General features: G+C 50.2%; 1 protein-coding gene across 1 annotated transcript in view; it reads left to right on the top strand.

Moving 5' to 3' along the window:
* Positions 1–5699: 5699 nt before the first annotated feature.
* LOC126576152 (uncharacterized) overlaps positions 5700–25000 on the top strand; it is an 89318-nt gene continuing 70017 nt past the window's right edge. The window contains exon 1 of the mRNA XM_050237305.1: positions 5700–6666. Coding sequence (XP_050093262.1) covers positions 6589–6666 — 78 coding nt within the window. The 5' untranslated portion in view covers positions 5700–6588. The remainder of the gene's footprint in view (positions 6667–25000) is intronic.

Below are 25000 nucleotides of genomic sequence, written 5' to 3'. Positions count from 1 at the left end.
TTGCGAAGGTAAGCGGATGGGTTGTGCTGGTGTGGCATGTTCCGGTTATTCGGGAATGGGGTGGAAAATCATATCGAAACAGGGGATACGCCAGAAACTCGCGAGTATCATGAGCAGAGAACGGAAAGTTGTGAAACCAAACCTCAAACCATTGGCGAGGGTTCTGGAATGTCTGGTGGCGAGCGGCCATTAAAAGGCGAAAACGAAGTGAGTTGATGGTTGGGCTACGCTTTACGATGTCGATAGGACTTCCCGGGGTCGGAAATGAAAAATCCTGCCCAATCCATTTCCTGTCCTTGCGAAGTGTCCAAGTTATGAAATCGATGAGATGGGGACGAAGCAACGATTTGAGCCATTCGGGAGCCTGTGAAATATTTTCCACGAAAATCCATCAATGATAAATGCGAGGATGCGCCCGTATTCCTCCTCTAACCGTGGTTTATTCGATTCTGAAAGCAAAAGAGTAAACACTGGAGTGGTCAATGTTTTTGGGGAACTTAAAGTTGTTGCAATTCCATCGAAGCCCATTCCATTTCGTCGAACAACCACATGGCTCTGCAGATGGGTAACTACTTTTTAATGAAATTGCTTGCTGCCAATTAGTTCGGATTGGTTTGTGATATCAATCGCCATACAAGGCCCCCAGTAATTCCCAAAGTCTTGGTAACTTCGGTGTCTTCTGGATGCTTTCTGGTTCATTTTAAAACATCTCTTCATGCTCCTATCGGCATTGAATGGGAGCTTGGTCGCCACGGAATCGGTCCAGTAGACGATCAATCCCTCCCACCACTCGCTGGAGAGGTAATATAAGTTCTAAGCCGTCTTGGGTGGTCCTTGGCGGCGGAGAGGGGACGTACTATCATCGCCACAGTGACCATTTGCGTTGTAATTTTAATTGAGACAAATACTGGCCATATATCACGCGCTGGTGCGAATTACGTTGCCGGTTTCTGGCGTTGGAACGAAGACATAAGCACTTACCGAGTGCTCCCCCCTCCTCCTCCTCTGGGGGTTAACTTTCTTCGGCAACAAATATTGCATCAACTTTCTGTGAAACCGACCATCCGACCTCGCCAACCCCTCCATGTTGTTAAGCTTTCTGGTTTGAGGGAACAACGTGCGCCAACGAAGTGCTTCCCACTGCTTTGCTGCGTGCTGGTGGGCCTTTAAAACATGCTGGCGATAAAAGTTGGGCCAGAGCATGAGCTGGAACCGTAACTTACTGCGGTATGGGCGTCATATTTCCCACACGAAGCACACGGTCCGAGAAAGAGGATGGAGATGGACTAGACTGTCTTGATTGAGGAGTCCTTTCGGTGAGCGTTCAGACTCCAGGCCAAGATGGTAACATGGAAACTTTATGCTCGAGCAACGAACGTTTAAGTTATGCTGCATGTCTCGGACGCCAACGAGCGCCATCGATTTCGATTGTGAAGCCAAAGGACTGGACAATTCTAAATCAAAGATGACGTACAGTAGGACATGAAAAACAGATCTACTTCGGTATGATCACAAGAAACTACTGGAAAGACTATCAATTGCATCTGGAGCTGATCGAAAAGCTGAAATCTCGTTGATTTTTCTCCAGGATTCTTTCAGATTTCATCGTCGCATTGGTTTTCTCACACTTTCCATGCGAATAATGTACAAACCACAAGAACATGTCGTCCATTGTAGCGATGATACTGTCTCCAGAAGCAGTAGAAACACCAGAGGCAATGAGAGCAGATACGAACATTTACAATGTCATTATATACGTTGATATAAAACTTTGAATGTAAATAATTAAATTTTATCCTGCTCAGAATTAGATCGTAGGACGACCGACCGACCGTCCCGGGTCGATGGTGGGTGGTGGGTCTCGGTACCAACACCCCACCCACAACTGAATGCCGAAGCGATGAACACAGCTTCGCAAGCTGGAGGTTGGCAATTTGGCGAAGAGGAGCTGGGGTGGGACGCAGCAGCAGAAGAAGAAGACAGGTGCTTATTAGGAGTTTTCCCGGGCAGGAATTGCTTTTAAGAAAATGTGGTAATTTTACGATGGGAAACTGTCACAACTTTTCGCCATCGGTTATGGCGCTGGAGTGCGAGTGACCTGGATGAAGAAGCTGGTGTGGTCGTGGCCGTGGCCATGTGGAAGTGTGGATTTAATGACCTGGAAGGTATAGCTTTGAGCCGAGAAGACTGCTGCTGTATTCATATTAAAACTTCTTGGTGCTGCTTTCGGTCGGTGTCTTGGCCATTGGCACTTGGCCAACGTAATCTTCAAAGTGTTTCGTATTTCTGGGAACGGAATCTGCATTTTGCATTCACTTTGTAGCCAGAGTGTCTCTTTGTTTGGAGAAGAAAAAACTGAAAATTCATCGGACACTTGATTAGACATTCGATGAAGCCACCATTTTGCATGACACTCCAGTGGACAATCGTCCGATGGCGATCGAAAGAGTTTCTCCAGAAAGGAAGCGACGAAGGACGATGCTGCATCCCCAACGGCGCCCCACAGGGTGATCCCGGTGACGTAAGTGGCTGTCGAGTGAAACAGCACATCGGATAATGAGAGAGATGAAGATAAGGTCGAAAAAAATGGTACGACTCCATCACCCTCCAGGATCCTTGGGCGAGCTTAGCACGCTCCCAAATTTGGCAACAGATCGAACGAGCGAAAGAGATGGACAGCTCGCGATAGAACAACGAGGAAGAGCTGGAGTGTCTCGTCCTCGTTGTCAGGAAGGGTGGGTAGAGGGAAGGGGGGGGGGGGGGGTGTGAAGAGATTCGTTAAGAAGATATGCAGTTTTAAGTCGTCCAAGCAGTCCAAGTTCAATCGAAGTTGCAATTTGGGGCGGAGCTTTGAGGGCGAAGATTCGCGCAAAAACCCGAAGAGCGATAATCGAGCCTCTCGCTCGCCGAAGTCCAGCGAAGTCGCTCAGCTCACTCCTCGCTCCTTCCAGCGCGGGGGGTTGATGATCAGCGAGGCGCGAAGATGCGGAAATGGATGCAACACACCGCGACCCTCGAGCAGCACATGGATAGGACAAGGAAAGGAGCAAGGGCAGGACACGTGGAGGAAGGTGTTGGAACAGAAGAGGACAGTCGAGAGAAAGCGAGAGGCGACGAAGAATTCCGCGAGATAATTCTTCGTCTTCGCCTCGGATCAACCGCAGCTGCTTTGGTGAGAAGTGAGCGACTCGTCGTGGAGAGAATGAGCGCTGGTGAGCTCCGGTGCGCGGAGAATCGAACGAGGGAAAGAGAGAGCTATCACCATCCCGCTCACTCGATGGACGATTGTGCTTCTCCCTTGGCGCAGGGTGGAACCAGAAGGTGGCACATAATTTGATTTATCCTCGAAAAACGGCTGCTGCTACTGTTTTTGGCAAGACCGCTCCTTTCCTACCACCATCCTTTCCCTTCCTCTTCCTTCAGTCATCCGGTGCTGGCCAAGATGTCCCCACGCTGGCCAGAAAGCTGGCAGATTGGACCGATCGGACGCGCCCGGATGGTTCCGTTTTATTATTGGTAAATTAAATAGTTATAATTTTAACGGCTAACGCTGGCTGGCTGGCTGGCTGGTTGGCCGACACTAAGTCCGGTAGCCACGATCAGCGACCATCTCCGTTTAATGATGGTAATTTGGAGGAACGCACGGCGGGGTTGGTGTAATTGGTGAGAATTTCTTCCGGAACTGGTTTTGCTGTCCGCAAGATGCGAGGAGACATTCCGTCCGCGAACTGGCCAGGTTCTTCGCTGCTTCCAAGCTTCTGCAAACGACGGAAAAGCACGCGACGACGGTCGTGGTTTTGGGAAATTAAAACGAATCGAAAGATCGCTCGATCAAGGAGCGACTACAAACCGGTTCCGGAATGATCACTTTTGGTTTCTGTCACCAGCAACAGCAGCAGCAGCAGCAGCAGCATTGAGCCGAGGATTCTATGCACTTTGGAAGGATAAAGATGATGACGTCCATTTGATTAGAGGCTGCTGCTGGATGCAAGATGTCTGCGATATTCCAACAATTGGTAAAAGATCTAACAGAATGCACACCCACCAGGTGTGCTACATTACCGCCCACCAAAGAGAGCGAACATTTTATGCAAACGATCGAAGAGCGAAGGAAATATGTTTTCTTTTCATCCTCGTCCACCTCTGCTGTTCAGTGGTACGTTCAAGAGCAATTACGCCTACGGGGGGCTCAGAGCCTGCTGTAATGTTGCTAACATCAACGCAATGCGCTGTCTTCAGATGCACGATAGTGAGGAACGTGGGATGACTGATAGCAAGAGGAAATCGCCTCAAATATCTACCATTTTCTTCTTTTTACTTTTTTATTCTTTTCAAAGAAATTGGTTCAAGCTAAATTTTCCACGCCAATTTTCACCGAACTTCCTACATAGCTGGGTTATTTTTGCTGGTTCACCATCTGAGCATTTAATGTCCTTTACTCCTAATTTTATAATTTGTTAAAAAACATCGCAAGTTAGGATGCGGATAAGTGTTACAAATCGAAAAATTCAATTCGTTTTCAAAATCATCCAAGTCATCATTATAACAAAAGAAAACCTTTTGTAATTTTCAAAGTGCCAATTAGATATGCATTTAAGATTAAAGCAGCTCGAGTGCAACCAGTTTACTATTTTAATGTATAGTATAAACCGTAAAATTGGCTGGCTCAAACAAAGTGAAAGTTTCGTACCCAGAATTTATAGTAATCTAGAAGATAGAGAACACATTAACTTTTCTGATCGCAATTGTAAAAGGCTAGATTGTACAAATAATTGCGTACTTGAAAGAAATGAAAGGAAGATAAAACAGGAACAGGAACATGACAATTGATATCAATCGTCACAGCCATCTGAAGGATGTCGATTGTACATTTTCCGAAATAGTTCAAGATGATCCTCGGTAAAATTGCAATACAACCATTGCATTAATACTCTGTTAATTGATCGATTTCCGAAACCTTCGTTTCATCACTGCTACTGCGTCGGCCATCGGATGCAGAATCCCTTCCCGATTCGCTGGCCGCAACGCAACGGTGGGCGCAAAATTCCGCTGCCCATTCCGTGTTCGCCAGGATCCGTTGAGGATGTTCGCTTCATCTCGCTTCAGCCCACACAAGATACAGTCGGTAAATGTATCCTCGGTCAGGATACACTGGCGGCATGCCAGAGCAGAAGAGGATTCAGATGCAATCGCACCATTTCCACCCCTATTTTCCGCGCGCGCGCGCGTTCGCCACTGCTTCATCGGCATCAGAAGGGGTGTACGAAGGGGTGGAGAAGGAGGCGAGACAGAACAACCCCCCGAGAACTCAGCAGCGCGCGGTCTCATCGGTCGCTCACCGGTTCGGATCGCGTCGGAGAACTTCGTGGCGCGCTCTCTCACGGGCTGAAAAAAAGAAAATCGTTAAAAAATAAATGTAAGTCGATAACAACGATAGGAAAATCGATAAAAGCGAATACTACCAGACAAATATCACGTGTGATTTCTCAGAAAAATAAATGGGAAAGTCTACTCACAATAATCTGCGCACAGACCGCACATACCGGCCAATCCGATCCGTTCGGAACCCGAACACGAACCAGCACCAGGTTCGTTCCGAGTGGCCCGAGATAAGCATCATGTTCGTTATGCGGCGGTGCTGCGAGGAGCATAGGCGGTCGAGAGCATGCTGGGCGGTCGAACTCGCGGTCCAACTTCCAAAGCAGCAACATCGACGGACGGAACATCGTCGAGGTGCGTGTTTTTGCTCCGTTGCCGTTGCTTGAGCCGGGTGGGTTTTTCTGCGCGTTTAATCAGGCTGGCCACCACCCACCTAACCCAGCTTTTCCTCCCACCGAATTACACCCCAACCCCCTTCACCATCGCACAGCATCGCAGTGAGTGCCGAAGTGTTTAAAGGACGAGAAGGCTGCTGATCCCGATCGCGTGCGATTCGCTTCCTTTCGTGTGCCGCGTGTCCGTGTGTCCGTGTGTGTTTGTGTGTTGTGTGTGCGCGAGTATTTGCCGAGTCGAATCAGCGCGCAAATCACTACCAACCCCCCCGACGACAACGACGACGACGACGACGACAACGATGAAACACTAATTCCCCGAAAGGGCCGCTCCTTTTCCCCCCCCCGGGGGACGATCCTTCGTCGGTGCCGAGCTGGCTTCTCGATCGAGCATTTAATCCTTAGCCACCGACCGGAACGCAACGTGAATGCAACACGAGCAAGCGAGGTGCCGGCGCGTCCTGCTACTAACCAGTGTCGAACGTGATGTTGGTCCTCGCGAACGGCGATTGGTTCGATGAGTCCTTCTACCAGTAACATCCCTATCGCGCGTATGTGGCCGTCAGTGTGTTTCGTGTGTTTTTGAGGAGTGAATTAAAGGGAAGGAAAGTTGGGAAGAGAGACCAGTGTGGAACCAGCACCGTGCCCGAAATTATGTGTCCAGATTGTAGCCCAGTATCAGCATAACATTTGAGGCCAGTGAGAAGAGTGTGTTTTTTTTTGTGTGCGCCCGAAAGTGAACAGTCGACGAATTGTCGACGAGGACCTGAGCGAGAACCAGAACGAGGACGACGACGACTGCAATACGGCGGGGTGCATGTTGTTTAGCATGGATTTTCAGAGTGCAATGGAAACCTTTGCTGAAGCTTGGGTCGCCGCCAGCACTGGAGAACAGGTGAGTTCATGGGTCGCCTCGACGCAGGGTTCTGTTGTGCTCGGACCGGAACTGGTGGGAGGTCCTTTGCTCACTCTACCTGCCCCCGAATGGCCGTTGTTGAACGATCAGCCTCCTCGGAACAACGGGACTTACGGCACCGTAATGAGGGCTGCTTCTCGGCACCTTGGCGGCCGATCTTTCCGACCGACAAAGATGCTGCTTACCGGCCATTGTAATCCTGTTAAAAACCTTGGTTGTTTTCCAAGCGAGAGAGCGGATCAGCCAATTGACTCTGTGTCTGCGAGTGGCTAAGCTGCCGCTTTATGCATAATGATCCTTCCCGAGGGTCCGAGAGGATGATCCTTGAAATTGGTGCCAAAATCCCTCTCTCGGGCCCCTCGGTGGGAATGCAAAATGACCCAAGTGAAACAAAGGGAAATGACCTGATGATGAGGATTCTGATGCTGATGCTGATGCTGACAAATGATGATGCTCGGATGAGTAATGAGGTACCGAGCCCCTCGCTCACTCTGTGATAGTTCCCGGGCCAGTACCAGTGACTAGCCTGGTGGTGGTGGTGGTGGACGTATTTTCCCGATCTTATCAACCTTAAGGCTGCCAGTGCGGCGTGTGCCTTGAGTTGCGGAATCAAGAACAGTTGTAGCCAATGTGCTTATTCACGGTTTTGCCATGTTGATAATGCCGTGACGCTGTCTTCTCCAGTTTTTTTTGTGGGTTTTTGTTGGGGTAAATTTTATCCTAAAACCTTCCAGCTGACGTCGTCCATTCGGCAGATTAGCATTTCCGTCACTGCGGGGTAAGGCCAACGTTCGGTGACGAATGTGCCTTTATCAACGCCTTAGACTTACGCCATGTGCTACGCTACTATAGCGGCCCTTGACACAGCGCTCGGTCACAGCTGAGCTACGTAAGAACCTCGTGACCTTGTTCCACACATTCTCCGGACTCAGGACCTTTGCTTAGACTCCCTTCTTGGGAGGGCGGGCGCACCATTAGCCAGTGCGTTTGAGTGAGTATCGTGGACTCTGGTGCGAGCAGCTGAGCGCTTATTACGTCCGAGGTTCTGATAAGCATGCAAATGGCCACGCACGCACGCACGCTCTGGATGATTCAACGTCCGCCATCTCGCCATCGTGGTAAAAATTCCAACAGTCAAATAATGTTGTGCTCATTAGCAGCAGCATAAATGGATTAATGGCGAGAAGTTCGAAGTTAATGCTTCCGTCTTACAAGGCGGCGATGAGATGAGGTCGCTTTATAGGACGACGCGATCTATAAAGATCAAACTTCTTTTGAAAGCTGGCTTTGGGATTATGGCTGCGCCCCGGTACCTCGATGGGAACGAACGGCCAGTAATCCGAATTTTATTTACGGAGTTTCCTCGGTGCTCGGACCCCTGGTGTTTCGGGGTCCACGTACACACCTCTTCTCGCTCTTCTCGTCTCCAGTAAAGGCAAAGGATCACGGACGGTGGATTGTGTAATATCCCAAAGAAGCCAAAGCCGGACCTCAACAATAACAAACGGAAGTCCGGATGTGGCCCCCGGACCGGAGGGCACCGGGAGCACAAACACTTTTGATTCGGAAGCAACAACACGGTGCCGCTACCAGTATGTGCTGCAGCTTCCGTCCGGCGGCCCTTGCGATCGCGCCGCATCGCATCGGATCGGATCGCGATCGAGCGTGCAGCGTTAATCGAGATTAATGAACATACCGATTGGTCTGGTGGCCCTGGAATCCACCCCAAGGGGCCTGTCTCTCTCCGGGATCAGCCCGGACGAGCTTTAAGCCGATGATTTATGGCCATTGCCCCCGGCAGGACCCTTCGATCCTGTAGCGATCGGGGAAGGACGGGGCGAAGGGGCGAACGATTTGCTGTGAAACGCAAACAACGCAAACTGTGCGCGCCCATGGGTCCCTAATCGTCGTCGGTTGGCCGGCCGGCCGGCCGGCCGAGGCGACGAAGAAAAAGGTAAAAGGCTGCAAGGACACCCAGGGCAAGGTCCTGGTGTGTAAGATGCGAGGGTTCGGTGTGTCTGTGTGTTTGTTGTTCTTGCCTCTAATTCGACCCAAAAGTAGACGGCTTCCTGGCCTCTAACGCGCCAGGACCTATAAGGACCGGAGAACGAGGCCAGAATCTGCTGTTTACATTGGCTACAGCAACGTTTTCATTAGAAGCATTTTAAGGGACCTCCGAGAGGGAACCTCACCTTAACCTCCGGTTCGGGACACGTAACGAATTGCGAGTTTATTGCACCAAATCCCTGCACCTCGTTGTGCAGAGCGAGAGGTGTGATGCTCTGAGAGAGGTGATTGCGAGCGCGCGTGCCAGACAAGGTGCGAGAATTCCGTTGTTGTTCTTGGGATCAATTGTTTTTACGCCGCCGCCACTATCTTTCTCTCTCTTGGTTCGCCTGGCATCGCTTCGTTACCTCTTCCACAGCACAAGACACGGAGAGAGACAGAGAGAAGGAAAGAGAGAAGGAAAGAGAGCGTTGCAAAAGGGCGCAAAAGGACCTCGGCCTGGGGCTTAATCCACGCACGCACCCGCCGGCTGTGCAGTGATATCTGGTAACCGGCCTCCAGGATCCGGCTTTGTTATCCCGAACCAACGAACCAAAGAGCTCTTTCGAGGCCATTGTCGCCGTCGATCCATAAAACACGAGCCAAACCCACCACAGGAAGTGTGAATCCTTGTGATGCTCGCGCCCTTAAGAAAAATAACGACAGAAAGGAAAAGAAAGGGGTTTCCAGGATCCTCTGCCCTGGATACAGGATTCTGCGCGCGCTCCCGGACAGAAGGGATCAGAACGAATCGATGTAAAAAGTGAAAAATGATCTTCACCAACTTTTCTCCCGGTTCTGGAAGATCTGGTGATCGGAAATCTTGCATGCGGGAGTGCGAATTCTATGTTTCGTCGGACCAAAGAAAAAGTCGAAGAAGAGGTACAAGTGTTTTGTGTTTTGTGAAGACGAATACTATGCCAAAGTCCAATACTGTAAAAGTAAATTTTTATTACGAACGAACACACGACATTAAACCACGGTATCCCTTTATAAAATGGATCTCGTTACCATGCAATCACGGATCAATCGCAACTTTGTTTTATCCGTTCTCAGCGCTCCTCGATTTCTTGTACTTAAACTACGCCGTAATCCCACAGGCCCGAGGTTTTCGGGGGGACGTTTGTAATTGAATCCATCTTCTCCCGCATCTCCTTCACTTTCTTCAGTTTCTCCAGCCAAGAAGTGCCCTTCCGTGTGCCCTGTGGTGACATTTCTAATCATCATTGACCCGCATTAGCCGACCCGGGGTCGCTAGGCCAGCCATTGCAATGACAATCCCAGCGTAATTAGCGTTCCCGTTCCACATTCCCACAAACCCAAGTCAACCGCAACCAGCGAGCGAGGGTGCAGCGAACCTCGGCCAAATCCGCGTGTCAACGTCACGGTTCATGGTGCGGTGATAGCGCGTTCCGTTCCGTTCCGTGCGCCTTTAGCTCCTTTTACACCGGGCTTCTTCGTGGTCCGAGATTCCGTTCGTCTTTGCCTTCGCCGTTCCTTAAATGAATTCAAATGAATCACGGCGGTCGTGGCCCCAACTGCGTGTGTTGGCAAACAGTATCCTCGCACTCGCTATACTAGGCACCTACGACGAAGACGCCGACGACGTGGTCGCAACTCAATCGCCTAATCCGCCTGTCGTGCTCGTGCCCGACTTTAATGCCCCCGCTCTCTCTCTCTCTCCTTCCCTCTCTTGCTGAGCTAGCGGCCATCGCACTAATCCGCGCGCACACGGATTTCGATCGTAAAGGTTGAGCTGCTTGTCCACCGCCCCCACTGCACTCTGCTCCTCTACTTCTTCTGTCTCTCCTATTCACCATCATTCTCTTCTAGCGCTTCTGCAGGCTTAAGGTGAATTCAAGAACGACTCCCGACTCCGACATTAATGGCCGATCAACGCCACGATCTTCCCTCCCTCCGCCTCCTTCGTTTGCGTCGATGTTTTAATCACTTTGGATGTGTTTATGTGGCACTCGGAATGGCCATTCCGCTTTCCCGCGGGCGGGTAAATCGCCTTCAATCATTGCTACGAGCGCACATTCAAATGAAGAAAAGTGCATTCCATCACAGGCGGGGTTGGGAAGTTGGACATTTTTCACACACGTAAATCTTGGCCCCAGAAGCCCTCGAGCTGCAACGGTCGATCGGTTGGTCGGTTGGCTTAATCCACTTAATCCTTTCTGTGTTCTCCCCTCCGAGGGGTAGGTTCTCCTTTAGAGCCGCGCGGCTTACAATGTCTTGGCGAACTTGTGGCCGAGTCGTGGCCTGGCCTGACTCAGCGGTGAGGAGTCCGATCTGCACGGACTGGCAACGCGATTGGATTCTTCTGGGCCTTCGCTTGTTTTTTGAAAATGATAATTCCTTTTCCAATGCCTCTGCCTGATGCCAGCACGCGTGTCTATGTCTGTGTGGTTGGCAGTCCGGTCACGAGATTTGTTTCTTTTTAATCCTCCTGACTTGGTGCGCTCTGGCGCTCTAGAGCGCGTAGCTTTGGATGAGATTATTGAATATCTTATTCATTGCCATTGTGTTGGGGTGGTAGCGTCTGCCTCCCACCAGTCTAGTCTCCTGTTTCCCTTCTCGGGTGTCCATACGGATATGGTTAGGTGACCACGACTACAACCAGAGCCAGTACCGTGGCCAATTCACTCGATGATAAATTATGCAAAAGCAAATGATTCTTGCAGGGAGCGGTGGTGGTGATGGAACACAAAAAACCTCCCATGACACCATCCCTCTCCCTACTTTTTACCCTCCACTCTTTTGGTTGGTATCAACCAGTTTGTTGTAAGTGAGAACGCGTGTATGTGTGCGGTGCTCTCTGGTGGTGCTGTAATTACAACTCGACCACACTCGACACACGATTGCTTATAAGATCACGACGCTACTGTTGATGATGATGATGTAAATGATGATGATGCAGATGATGATGATGATTGAAGGCCATGGCGCTTGCATCAGGCACCAGACGCTTGTTCAAACGAAACATTTCTTCTTGCAATTCCGCAATTCCGGTGCGCTCTTTCGCTCTCGCTCTGTACCTTCAGTTGGTTCCTCGCTCCCCATGGAGGTGACACAAGCACAACCAGCACACGAGGAGGAGGAGGAGGAGGAAACCACAAGAAGGCGCTTCTTAGCTCAATCGCACACCCCAGCCGGGCCTCCCTTCGTGTGCGCGCTCTCGTCCCGGGCAAGCCACTATAGCTCACTCACAGAAAATAAATATAATCCCGGATTAAGGCATCGGCGGTCCGCTGGTAGCGTTCCGTTTGGTTCCACGTCGCATCAACCTCCCGCCAGTCATTCCCCCCTTGGTCTCTCACGCTCTCTCTCTCTCTCGTGTATATCGGAATGCGTGTTGCGTTCATGTTTTGAAACGAGCGAGTATGAATGCCGAGCATATGTGTGCGTCTTGTGCGGTACCTTTTAATCTTATCGCGCTCCAGTGGTGTGAGTGGTCTTGAATAGGGGCTGCGGCAGGGGGGGGCTGAAGGTGCTCCTTTTGGACTCGCAGGACCAGGACGACGACAGCAACTGTGTCACCGAAGAGTCCCCGAAAAATGGAACACCTACACTCCCCCACAAAAGACAAACACTGGTGGTCTGGGTGTGGGTCTTGAACGGGGGGGGGGGGGGGATTTACATTTTACAAAGCATACCCTGGCATCCCTCCTGGCCATGCGGCCTCGGCAGTAATTAGCGCTGCACCGTTTTGCTTGATCCGCGAGCACCGTGGCTCACGTGCGCCAAGGGAACGGAGGGCGGTGGAGGATTGTCACCTTCGTCGTCGTCGTCGTCGTCCTCGTTGTTGTCGGTGCCACCGTGCCTCTGTTCCTGATTTGTTACCGTCCTCTCCTCACGAATTCTGCTGCTGCTCCATGCGATCGAGGTTGCGCGCGGATTTACCTAAGACGACAGTCGCCGTCGCCTTCGTCGTGGTCACCGTCGCCGTCTTGCAAGTCTTTCCGTTCCGGGGTCTCGGATTGCACCGTCGTCGGCGATTCTTTTGGGGGCCCCGCGAGCTCGGTGTTCTCGGACCGTGACTCGGTGGCCAAGATGGAAATAAATAATAAACGAAATAAATTAATTATTTAAATCCGATTGGATTATTTTAATTTATTGTATGATTAATATATGTGGGATTAAAATCGCTCTCGCTCACACAAATACAGGCAATGCGCCAGGGGCTTCGCGGGTTTGCTTGCTCGTTCGCAATCACACATTTGCTCCGCGAGGTTTTGCGCGCGGATGGATGGATGGAAACTCCCTGGCGGTCACTGCCGCCTGCACGCGATTCCTCACCGGCGGTGGTGGCCACACGAATCATGAAGATTATCTGCGTCAAGTCAAGGCTCTTTCTCTCTCTCTCTCTCTCTCGCTCTATCTGGCCATAGGGCGGCAATCTGCCTGCTGCCGCTGGTTCGGCTGCTAATCCATTTCGACTTATTTTTATGCTCGCGAGCGGCTTTTCGGTTTTTGGCTTAAAACTCGCTCAATCATACTAATCCGTCGGTCTGCGCTCGAGAACGTGGGGAGAAGGTCGGTGATTTTTTATTTTTCGATTCGATACACCGTGCGCGACAGTGAATGTGGTCACAATTGTGTGTTTTCTGTGCGAAACTCTCGCATTCTCGCGCTATTAATTTTATGCAGTTTGTCCACTACGGGCACAAACACATTCAGCACAACAGCACGGCGCATCAACAAAACACATCAACATGAAACTGAGGACCAGGGAATGCGCAATAAACCATCGCCGCGTTGCGATCGTGGCGCGGATCTCGCAAAAACACGGCTCGCGAGGGATTTGCGTTCGTGATTAGCGGAAGGGAGGAGAGGGTGCTGCCCGGGCGGGTGAGCGCTAATTCTTTTGACGGATTTTCATACATTAACCGGCGTACCGCCGTACCGGCAACGGATCCGGAGGGTACCGCGCGATCGCGAACCTTCTTCACCGCCAAGTCCCGGGCGCACGATCGGTGAAACAGAAGAAGAAACAAGTGATACAGATTAAATAAATGTTGCCACCAGCCAGCCGCGAGTAGTGCGAGTGAGAGGGAGCGAGGGTACGAAAGAGGAGATCGCGATCAGGGCGCACGCAAGACGAGAGGATTGAGGATCCTCGCGACGTGGCTGCTGCCAGGATGAGCAAAAGGGGCGGAGCTTCCGGAAACAAGACACAGAGAGAGAGAGAGAGAGAGAGAAGGAGAGGAATAATGGAGAGAGAGAGAGGGATGCAGCATTCACACATACAGCAACCAACCTGAGGGCTGATGATCAAAAGGACAACGCTGCATGGAAGCGCTCGATGGTTTCGACGCACAGCAGCCGCTAATATTTATTACAATATTAACTTAACACAAAGAGAGATACAAAGAAAGAGAGAGAGAGAGAGAGAGAGAGAGAGAGAGAGAAGGGAGAGAGCGAGAGCGGGATTATAATTCGTGTCGCCTTCTTTGCTTCGCCTTCCTGGGGAGACGATCGCAACGTCGTTGGGACGTTGTCCGGTAATATATGCGATCGGATCAGCCCGCCGTGATGGGCCTTGAAAAGGGGGTCCAAGAGGGAGAGTGGTGGTGGGGGGGATAGAATTAGGCGAGAGAATGTAAATCCATGCAAAGCCACCCATATGATCAGCGGCGGTCACCTCGTCGCACCTCATCGTTAATGCTTCCTCCAGCTCGGTGCTACTACTTGCTGATGGTCTGGTGGTCCCCAGTCGCCCGGTGGTATTAACTTTACGACCCCCTTCCTCCCACCACCAGAGTCTCCTCTCTCACTCGTGTTCGCTGGTTGAGCCTTAAAATGCGAGGCCTTAACAGGTGAGCTCGCGAGAGGATCGCGATTGGCGAAACCGCCGCTTGGACTCGATCGTGGAGCGGCCTTTTAATGGAAGGTGTTGTCAACCTTCCCTCCTCTGCCATTGGGAAAGAGAGGAAAGAGCGGTGAGGTAGTCACCGCATTAGCGTTAAATTCGAGATCGATCAGGCATCACCGGGCATCATCGTCCTCGGAAGCAGCAGCTCTGAAAGTGCTTTGCCCTCTCGGGCGGCCGGGCACGATCGCGATGATCCCCCGTTGGGCTCCCAGGGGACTCACGACGGTCTTTCCACCCCGTTCACCTTCGATTATCGGAGGCAAAGAGGATTATCAATCCCGCGTTCCTTCTCGCTGCTGTTTGCTGTTCCGTTTGATCTCTCCTCCGGGAGGGCGAATGATTTAATCCAACCGCAGAACGTACCATGGTCGGCTTGGTAGGATAAAGGCCGGCATAACGGCCATTTGACTAACAGCACGATGACTCCCGGTCCCCGGTCTGAGAGAGAGAGAGAGAGTGGCCGCGCGCGTGTTTTATTGTTTGATAAGCGAACGAAGCGGTCGCTCGGGTGCGCTCCTGCACGCTGGCGAGGTTCAAAGTTTGGGGGGGCTACTTGTGGACCTAGCCGATGATTAAGATTTGCGACTGAATTTATGTAAATGTGCCGCGTGCTTGCGCTCGCTCGGTCCAAGCAACCGGTGAGTCGTCAAGAAGCCTAATCCAAGATGAAGGTCGTGAATGCCGCCGCCACCGCCACCAACAAAAAGCGAGTTCAGTTTCGGGGCCGATAGAGCTGTCCTGTTGATGACTGTTCGGTTTGCCACGGAAACGTCAGGTAGCTAAAAGTTCCGATGACGTGTTCCTCCGTCATCATCATCATCATCCACGAGCACGGATTGCTGATGAGTTATGATTGTCATCATCGCGAGTGTCCTGGGCCATTTGTCAGCACTTAGTCCTTTCAGACTTAGACTTAGAGTGCTGTTCGTGCAGGTCGCGAAGTACGCGCCTTTTCGCGCCTTTTTTCCACTCCCGCCCCGGATGACCGATGACCGGTCTCGTGGTGCATCGAGTGCATCATCTGGAGGCCCAAACACCAAGAGGCATGGTAAAAAAAAAAGGGCTAATGCTCCCCCAAAAAGGGGGCTCTCTCTCTCTCTCGTTCCGTTGCCAGCATCATGTTGGTTGGTGGTCCACCCACGTTCCTGCCCGCCCGAAATGGCATGTCTGTATTTTCCGCGGATTAGCTTCCGTTCTTTTCGCGTATTTTTTTCTGTTTTTTTTTGCGCCTCTCTCCGCTCTCGTTTTGTTTGACGCCACCACGCACGCACACCAACCGTACGGTTGGTGCGCTTCTGGCAGCAGCGAGGCTTGTCGGCCACCGGGTTGTACCGGCCATTTATCCATTGAACTAACTATGCTAAGCTTCTAAAACATGGTGACCTCGCCGAACAGCACCGCCGGACCAGCGTGGTGACTGCCTGGCATGGTGGTTCTCCGGGGGTCAGACCACCGAAATGCGGCAGTGGCAACGTTAGGCGGCTGGCTGCTGGTGGCGCGCGCGCGCTTCTCGCCTCGATGGTCGCGATGCGGCTTGCGTGTTACAAAGTGGAATGTGATTCCGTTTTCGGTCTGGCAAAAATATGTTTTTAGTAAAGAGACGGAAAGAGAGGGAGAAAGATAGATAGATACAGAGAGACAGAGAGAGGTAGATAGAATATTTTGCATTAAGAAAAAACCTTTTTGGAAATGCATCGTAGCATAAGTGTACGATCTACAGTGAGGGAAATTCGTTAATGTGCGCTCAGAACTTTAGTCGTAAAACCAATCGAATCGAGTAAGATTTCAAAGGATATGATTGACATTTTATGTGGTTTCTATTAAAATATCCCATATTTTTGAAATGCATACCTTTTTCGGAAATTTCAGATAGAAATAACAATCACGATTTATTTAAAAGGGTTTCTATTTAATTCCGATCTGAACATTGTGCCATGAACTTAATTTCAATTGTGTATTTCTTTTAGTGAATTGCAGTGTAAAATTATCATGGAGAAAACGAATTCGGCAGGAGTCGAAGTCTAACCAGAAAAGCTTCAAATAATTTTACATAATTATGCCATTTCTATTTGCGAAAAGGTATTTCTAATGATAAATATCTTCTAAATTTAAATCTAAATGATAATTTCATGGACGTAAAATAGAAAACAATTCCAGAAAATAACGGCTGTTTGCCACTCAATATTAATCCAGGAGGACTAGGACGCGATCATATTATTTGTCTAAATCCAATCCATTCTAAACATGAGCCGCTGTTACATTCGGTATATTTATCAATTTTCATATACTTAAAGTATTTACATCCACCCATTAACTAAGAAACAAACTTTTTCTTAGTCGAAAGTCCGTGTTTCATCTTAATTTCCATTGCATTTTGCAATCCAGTTCAGACCAGCTACATAACTCGGAAACTGTTGCAGCTTTTGTTGATCTTCGTTGAATCGTGAAGGCTTAATTTTCATTTTTTAAGAACTGTATTCCATCATATTTTTGTGTCTGTTTACCGATTAGCTATTTGAGTGTTGGCCGTATTGGATCTTACGTTTAGATTTCTTGTAGGGCCATAAACTTTACGCATCAGCTTATACTTAGCGATCTGCTACATCTTAAAAAAGCCAGATTTACTTACATTTATTAAACGCACACCATCAGCCCTGTTAAAGTCACATGTTCCTATACGAATTCCCTTCACTGTACTCCAGCGCTAGAGCATGGCCAATAGTGCACCCCAATGAGTACGTTGTAAACAGTGTGCGAGCGAGAGGAACCAGCAACCCGGGGGATCCAACGACCCCGGTGCTGCTCCACGAATACCGCTCTGGTGTGGTGCCCGATACAGGATGGTGGCACTGCCCGGTGGTGTTGCCATCCGCGAGGCCTAAATCCTTTAATACATAGAAACGCGGATTTTATCAGTTTTGGGATTTTAATTTATGACCTCCCTCTGTCACGGGGCGGAGGGACTCGATTGAACGCGCGGTTTATCCTCGCGCGACCACCACCACCACCACCAGTCGATGTCCGGTGCCTGCGTGACTGGCCTGGGACGACGAGAACGACGAGACCATTGGTACCAGTAGTTTGTTGACCAACAGTAGGGACGGGAAGGGGGGACTGGACCACTGTTAGAGCTCGAGCGTGATGGATGCGTCGTAGGCCACCAGTGTGGGCACCGGAAGCACGCTATTTGGGATTGGGATTAACCGGGGTGACACCGAAAAGGGCTGGCCGGGTGTTGGTTGGTTCGTTGAGGCTGTGCGTATCGATTCGAGAATTCGGATCCAACGTTAGTGACTGCTGTAGTTGCTGTTGGTGGAAACAGGGGCTCTCCGAAGCCACTGATTATCGACCTCGACATCCTGCCCATTTGCCAGTGCCCCCGGGATGGAGCCGAGAACCGGACAAAACAACAACAAAGACAGGAAACGCATCACCAGCACTGCGTTTGCGACGGTTGGCAGATGTCACTTTTGAGGTGGACACTGGTGGTGGGACTCCCACGTCTCTCTCTCTCTCTCTGGCAGCCTGTCGAGAAGTCATTGAAAGTCATTAGCTCATTTCGGCTTAAACGACTACCTCGATCCCAGGGAGAGTTACAAGTCACCGGAGACCTAGGAACCGATCGGAGCTATTCGTCGCTGTGTCCTCGTTCTTGGTGCTGTTGCTGCCCGTAGGCATTGTCGTTCTTCTCTCTTCCTGCCTTGCCTCATTACCTTCTAGTTGGGGAGAAGGCAACCCCTCGAACGCTTGCTTGCGTTGCATTTGCGCCATTTTCCGTTGCTGATCGTTTGCGCATCGAACCGAAGCACCGGTGGCCAACCGAAGGGGGGCCCATTGCTACATTTCACAGAAACACATGCGCGAGGCAACGGTTTGTAACATCGAACTTCCTGTTTCACGTTACGTACGCAGCGCACAGTCGATTCGATCCTGACGAGGGACATTCCGTCACATTCGATTAAACATCCACACCATAGCAGCGCGATTGCTTTTAATCGATCGATCGAATACCGCGGTCAGTGTGTGGGGATCGGTGACGATTTATGACCTCGCCTTTTATGACCCTCGACCGGAACTCTGGAGGATCCGGAGGTCGAATGCTGATCAGTGAGCCGTGAGATCGATCAGCGGATGATCGATAGCTAATGTAGGGAAAGCTCCCCGGTCTGTTCGTTCGTTGTCTATCGAGGGGGAACATGGGGTAGGGGGGAAATTAACAAATTCAATCAAGCGAACGAAACGAAGCCACTGTCCACCCAAGGGATCGCCTTCTATCTCACAAGCAGCAGCGAGCGAGGGTGTCTCTTCTGTTAACAACTTCCTACTTCAATTAGTCACTGTCCTCCTCCCGGTGCCGGTGCTCATCAATGCAAATAAACTGTCGGTAGTAAGAACGAGGAAGAAGCAGGAGAAGAAGATGATTAAGAAGGGTCATCAGGAAATGGATTACAAATGTTCCCGCGTTTACAGCGAAACAAACAAAAAAAAACACCAACAACAAGAGAAACAAAACAACGAACCGCGCGTACAATAGGGGAGAGACACAACAAACGGACAGCAGCAACAACTATTTGTGTACAGAAGTGGTGCAATGTATAATCATAATGATAATCACCATCATCAGTAGCAGTCGCAGCCGATGTGCCGATGTGTCGTTGGCGAGGCCTCTGGCCTCCTCCAGCCGGCTCACCGGCGCTCTGTAATTAACATAATCTATTCCGATATCTGTTTAACTGCATCTACCCCTTCCGTTGGTGGTGGCACTAGTGGTGGTGCATTGGATGCCCTGATGCCCGGATGATGCACAGCCAGTCAAATGATGGCACTGGTGTTGCAGGAGGAACCGTTTTGGAACTACGCACACCATTAGGACCGAAGGCTTACGCACTCGGCGCGTATTGCAATTTGTTTTCCCGTAGGAAGAAAGGAAAGGAAAGGAATGGTTGACAACCACCGCAACGCAACATTCGTCTCTGGAAAAGGGGGCTGAAGTGGTGGTGATGGTGGAGACGCACGCGTAATGCGTTTTGGGGAGTGATGTGATGGGCGTTCAATGCAAGGGATGTACCGACGGTTGGAGGATGAGGGTCGTCAGGATACATCAGGTCGTCGTTGGTTCATCATCAGCCAAGCGTGAAACGCAGCCGCAAAGGGGACCAGGAGTAGAGAAAGGAAGGAAGCGCAGAGAAGAAACTTGGCGCGGGCACTAGGTCCCTTTCTATGTGCCCTTTTTTTCTCCCATGATGATGAGGTGCCTCGAATGCGGTGCTTAGTGAGATGGAACAGCGACCGAGAGGGCGCGACCACACCACCGATCACCGATCCGACCTGGCGGCGACCGAAGGCAATTACAAAACGATAACATGTGCAACCGGGCCTCCTACGATCCTGGCGGTGGGAAAGGTCCAAACGATCCCCCCGTGATCGCCGAAAAGCGTACCAGCTGAGGCTTGATCCACTTGATGATCCCAAAGAATGTTTTGTTGTTGCGTTGGCTTCCAACCGAATGAAACACATGACGTCAGCAGCAACAGTAATGTGTCATTGAATTGCTTTGGCATTTGTGGCGCACGCCCTGAACTCTCCAAGGTGTTATCAGAGTTTTCTGCGGTGGTGCTCCGCCGACAAATTCGCAGAAATTACATTTCAAGAGCAACGAACGCACCAGCGTCCTCGCCGTCATCCCGGGGCCAATCGTTGCGCCGAGTGCCTTTCCCCACTCACACGCCACGGTACGCTACGATGCCAAGGTGAGCCGCGGTGTAATCAATCCGGCCAGCCGGTGCCGCTGGTTTCCCGGGGGCGGGTGAGGGGAATGTTTACATTTTTTAAGTGCTCACCACACCCGATGTCATTCCAACTTAGGACTCCCCGCGCGCTCTTTCTCGCTGGCACTGATAACACGAACATGGCACGGCACCAAAACCGAAAAGGGGGGGGGGGGGGGGGATGACATCCCCCAGTGGGGCCGTTTTGGCCCGTTGAATGATCGTAAAATTAGCGAATATGTTTAAACCTCGGTTTAGGGCTTTGAGTGTGTTATCTCGATGATGATGATGATGATGATGATGATGAGGCAGCTTACTAGGTCGCGAGTATTTCCATCGTATGTTAAGTCGGTGGATAACCTCGTGCATCGCTCGCTTCAAAGAGCGTGCTGATCCGCTTGTTTGAACCTTTGGAGTCGGTAATAAGCGCTTGGACAGTGGGAATGGAATGGTGTATCGGGAGATTAGCGGTTGATAAAGCAAGGGGAAGCTAATCAAGCGAATTGGAGGTGGTCGGCGTTTCTTGTTTGAAGCTTATCGGCCGTTTGTATGAAGTGGAACCTAAAAATAGATTGCTGTCCAGATATCTGGGAATTAGAGGTTCTTGTACACGATTTCGGCTTAACAAGAAATTAATATTGCGACACGAGCAGAAAGGATAATTGCAATATTACAAGAACCAGATAGCAAGTCCAGATATGCATCAAATGGTCAATTTCAAGGCAAGAAGTACAACTTACTAATTTTGAATGTTGGCGCTCGTCTTCATATTCCCGAATATCGTAAAGGATTCTAACTTCTTGGTTCTATATCACTAGGTTCTGGCTCTCTACAGCGAGCGTATGGGTCATTGAGCTGCTTCTACCGTAACAGTGCTTCTAGACGACACCGAGAATTTCCCGAGAATGAGTCGAAAATCGAGAATTAAATTTCCATAATTTAATTAAATTAAAATCCATACAAATTTTGACATTTGACATTCTCCATTCTCTATTCTCGGGCAATTCTTGCCGTCGTCTTGAAGCACTGTATTACAAGAACTTCGGATAGCTCTCCAATGCGCAATTACACAATTTGCAAACTGTTCCAAGTGAGCTTCTAGCAACTGAACCTAATTCGACCAACGTTCCAACATGACGCGATGTTTTTGCAGAATGGAACGAAAGCATTTCGAGAGTTGATCGATCGCTTCGATCGCGGGGGGTAATTAATCGCTACCGGTTGTGCTTTGATAACGCGGCGGTTGACATCGTGGGAACAGGCTATTTTTGGGATCTCTCTTTCTCTCTCCGTCTCGATGATCATGCTTCGCCATGATGCGTCATTGATTTATGTTAAACCAGCCCAAGGGACCCTGTCATCGCCTCTCAACAAATGTACTTGTTTCGAGTGAATGGATTGCCTTAAATTAAGGGAATACCCCAACGGCGCATGTGAGGCACGAATGGCATGAGTCTCTTCCGCCGATAAAGCCGCCCGATTAGCCTTATCAGATGGCACCATCAACTTGATCTACAGCGCACCTTTGCCGACAGAACGAGTGTGTTTGGTGCGCGTTAATGTAACTGTCGTGTATCCGTCGCTAGTCCAACAAACCCGCAAACCGACTGTGCGGGCCAGTGCGTGCCAACAGAACTGAACGCCGATAAGCAGCAGCAGCAGGAGCAGCAGCAGGACGGAGCGGAAGTGCAACTACTTCAGGAACAAACAGCCGCCACACCGCGCGCCCCGGAAGGGGAATGAAATCGAAAGGCTGTCGCTCAAACTCTTCGAAACCTGCGCGTGAGGGCAGCCAGGAGCTTGGAAGTGGCTTGGAGGGGGTTATAGTTAACCGAACCCGTCAATCGATCCGATTGGTCGGGAATCGGCCGTTTAGTTTACGCTTGAACGGGCGCGATAACGAAAATCCATTACCCAATCAACCCTGACAGCGCCTTCTCCCCGCCCCGGGGGCTTTGGGGTGCTTCTCACCTAGACCTCCATCTCCATCTCCGCATCGGGGTTACACCGGGCATGGACCACTGTCATGGTGTGGCGCAGTTGCACCCGGTTAATCGACCCCTTCTTCTTGAGCGTTTTGGGACCGAGGGACCCCTCTTCACGTGCTCTCATAAGGCACTGTGGCAAGGCGGGTGTGACCCCTTTCGGGACAAACTTTCGATTTTTTTCCGTTGCAACTGTCAACTGCCAAAAAAGAAATGGAGGCCGGCGGATGGGGGTTTGCAAACCGGAGTGGCCGGAATGTTACAAAAAAAAAGCACACACCGCTGACAGGTTAGTGCGCCGCGTCTTTTTGTGTTTCTAACGCCGGTTGTTTACAGCAGCGGTACCGGTAGCGAGTAATAATTAACAAATAATTAACAACTCAACACCTTTCGGGTCGCGAAGAGTGCAAAAATGTGGGGTGTAGTGGGTGCTCGTAAAAAGTGCACTCGGTCCTTAAAGGGTTGTCTAATGTTTCCGTTTTCCGCTGCGCGTCCTGTCAGCAATCGAACAGCCACGTGTACAGTTGCATAAGGATCCGAAGGGGATTGATAAGCGGCGCATCGACAACAACACATCTGCACCCTCGGCAACGCTTCCAGGATGGCCAGGGAATCACAATCCTGGTTGCAATAGAATGGTTGTCCTTTGGTTGGAGGACTCGTTAATCGAGCAAAGCGTAAACAACCGCGATGACGCAGTTCGAGTGAATTGTTAACGCATGCAATAAAAGAAAGAGACAAATTTCAAATGGTTATAAAAAATAAACTATGATAGATACTTGAGTTCTGTAAATTACATTTGGAAAGGGAGTTTATTAGTTTATTAGGAAAAAAATCTACACCATTCCGAGCAGAATTCTGGGAGTTAGTTGGTAATTTCGACATGGCAGTCAAAAACACCTTTTTTCACCTCTTTCTGTGTCTTTTCAATCAATTCCTCCTCCGTTTTTGGAATAAAATTGTTACAATAGATCATACGTTTTAAATAGGCCCGGAAATTTTCGATGGCCAGCAGCTGGGAATCGTTGAAAGGATTCACAATCATCGGTATCACATTGATATTCAGACGTTCCTTTTCGTCTAGCGATCGTTTCGAGTCTTTGTGTGCTGCTCCGAGATCAGTGACAGGGATTTCCGCTTTCTGACATGTATGCCCATGTTCGCCTGGTACTTCTGAACTGTTTGGCCAGTTGCCCCGACCTCTTGTCCAATCCAACGCAGCGATGTAGACACTTTTTCCTCAGTCTCGGCCGGATCAGCATCCTTTGGAGCTTTTTGTCGATCAGAGTCGTCAGCTGTGGAGAACCATGCCTTCTTGTGATGCTTTTATTGTTGGGTAATAGCGCCAAGATCTTACAGATACTGGAGCGACCATATCCAACACTCACAAAGTGTCACACGATAATCTTTTTGGACTCGTCATGATACCGTTTTTTGAAATGCGCAAACCTCGGAACAAAGTTTCTTCACATTTTTCTCCATCACGATTAGAGTTCGACTGATAAAGCTTTCAAAATTTGTCTGATGACTCATGTGTAACTACTATTGATGCTGCATTTTTAGTTTCTGCAGTGCGATTGACGGTTTGCTCATGAAAAATCGACAAATTTTGTCTCTTTTTCTAAATGCACACGTTAGACTTGTAGCAAGCAGTGAGCTAGCAGCTGTGAACGGAACGATTTACGAAGGGGTTATCGCAACAACGGGTTATAACATAAAGCATAAATGAGTTACATCGCTCCCGGTTGGGTTAATCAAAATGGCTGCCAACTAAAATGGGAAACACCCTCACGCAAGGTACGCCGATAAGCAGCAATCCCCTTCCAAGGGATTGAGATCAATGGAGCTGCGGTACGAATGAGGTTAAAATGCTGAGTGACGCTATCACCTGACTACATCACCATCATCATCGATTAAGACGTTTTAGCTTTCGAGCCCACCTAACCCTAACCCGCACTAAGGCTGAACGACGTCATGAAGCGCCTCTCTCACACTCTCGCTCTCTCTCTCTCTCTCTCCCCAGAGAGTTCTGGCGCTAATTTACACTCAAATCACATCTAATAAATTTATTAACCCATAAATCAATCCCGGTCCCGATATTGGTTTGCAACGGGGCCGCCGCACGATGGCGGCTCGGATCTGGGGTGCTATCTCTTCGGTCTAATCAGCCGCGGCATCGGGAGGCAAGCACGGACGCTTTTATGGCCGATTATCTCCTCCGGACTGTCTCTACCAGCCGCCCCACAGCTGCCTGCCGCATTTGCCATGTTTTGAGCGGGTTGTTGAACGACCACGAAGGAGCACTTGGAATGCCGTTCCACCTTTTTTCGGAGCCAGCTATTCCACGGGGGGCTTTATCAGCCGCTTTAGCCGCTGCGTAGCATTGCGGATTTCGTGTTGCAGATCACTCCGCCTGCGCACCCCCCCTCCCGTTCCCCGTCTTTGCGCCGGTTAATCTGCTGACAATAATGAGGCCCAAGAGCAGCGCGTTTACGATGGTACCGCGGTCGACACGGTGCCAGCTGATGACACCGGGTGGACTGAAGCAAACTGGATGAGAATGCTCGTCACTGTAGTGCTTGTCCAACCCGGGGACCAAAAGCCCGCCAGTCAGTCGGTCACACACGGCCGGGAGG

Source organism: Anopheles aquasalis, chromosome 3 (assembly GCF_943734665.1).
Source record: "Anopheles aquasalis chromosome 3, idAnoAquaMG_Q_19, whole genome shotgun sequence".
NCBI lineage: Eukaryota > Metazoa > Arthropoda > Insecta > Diptera > Culicidae > Anopheles > Anopheles aquasalis.
Note: the sequence above shows the minus strand (reverse complement) of the source record. Positions and strands in the feature narration are given on the sequence as shown.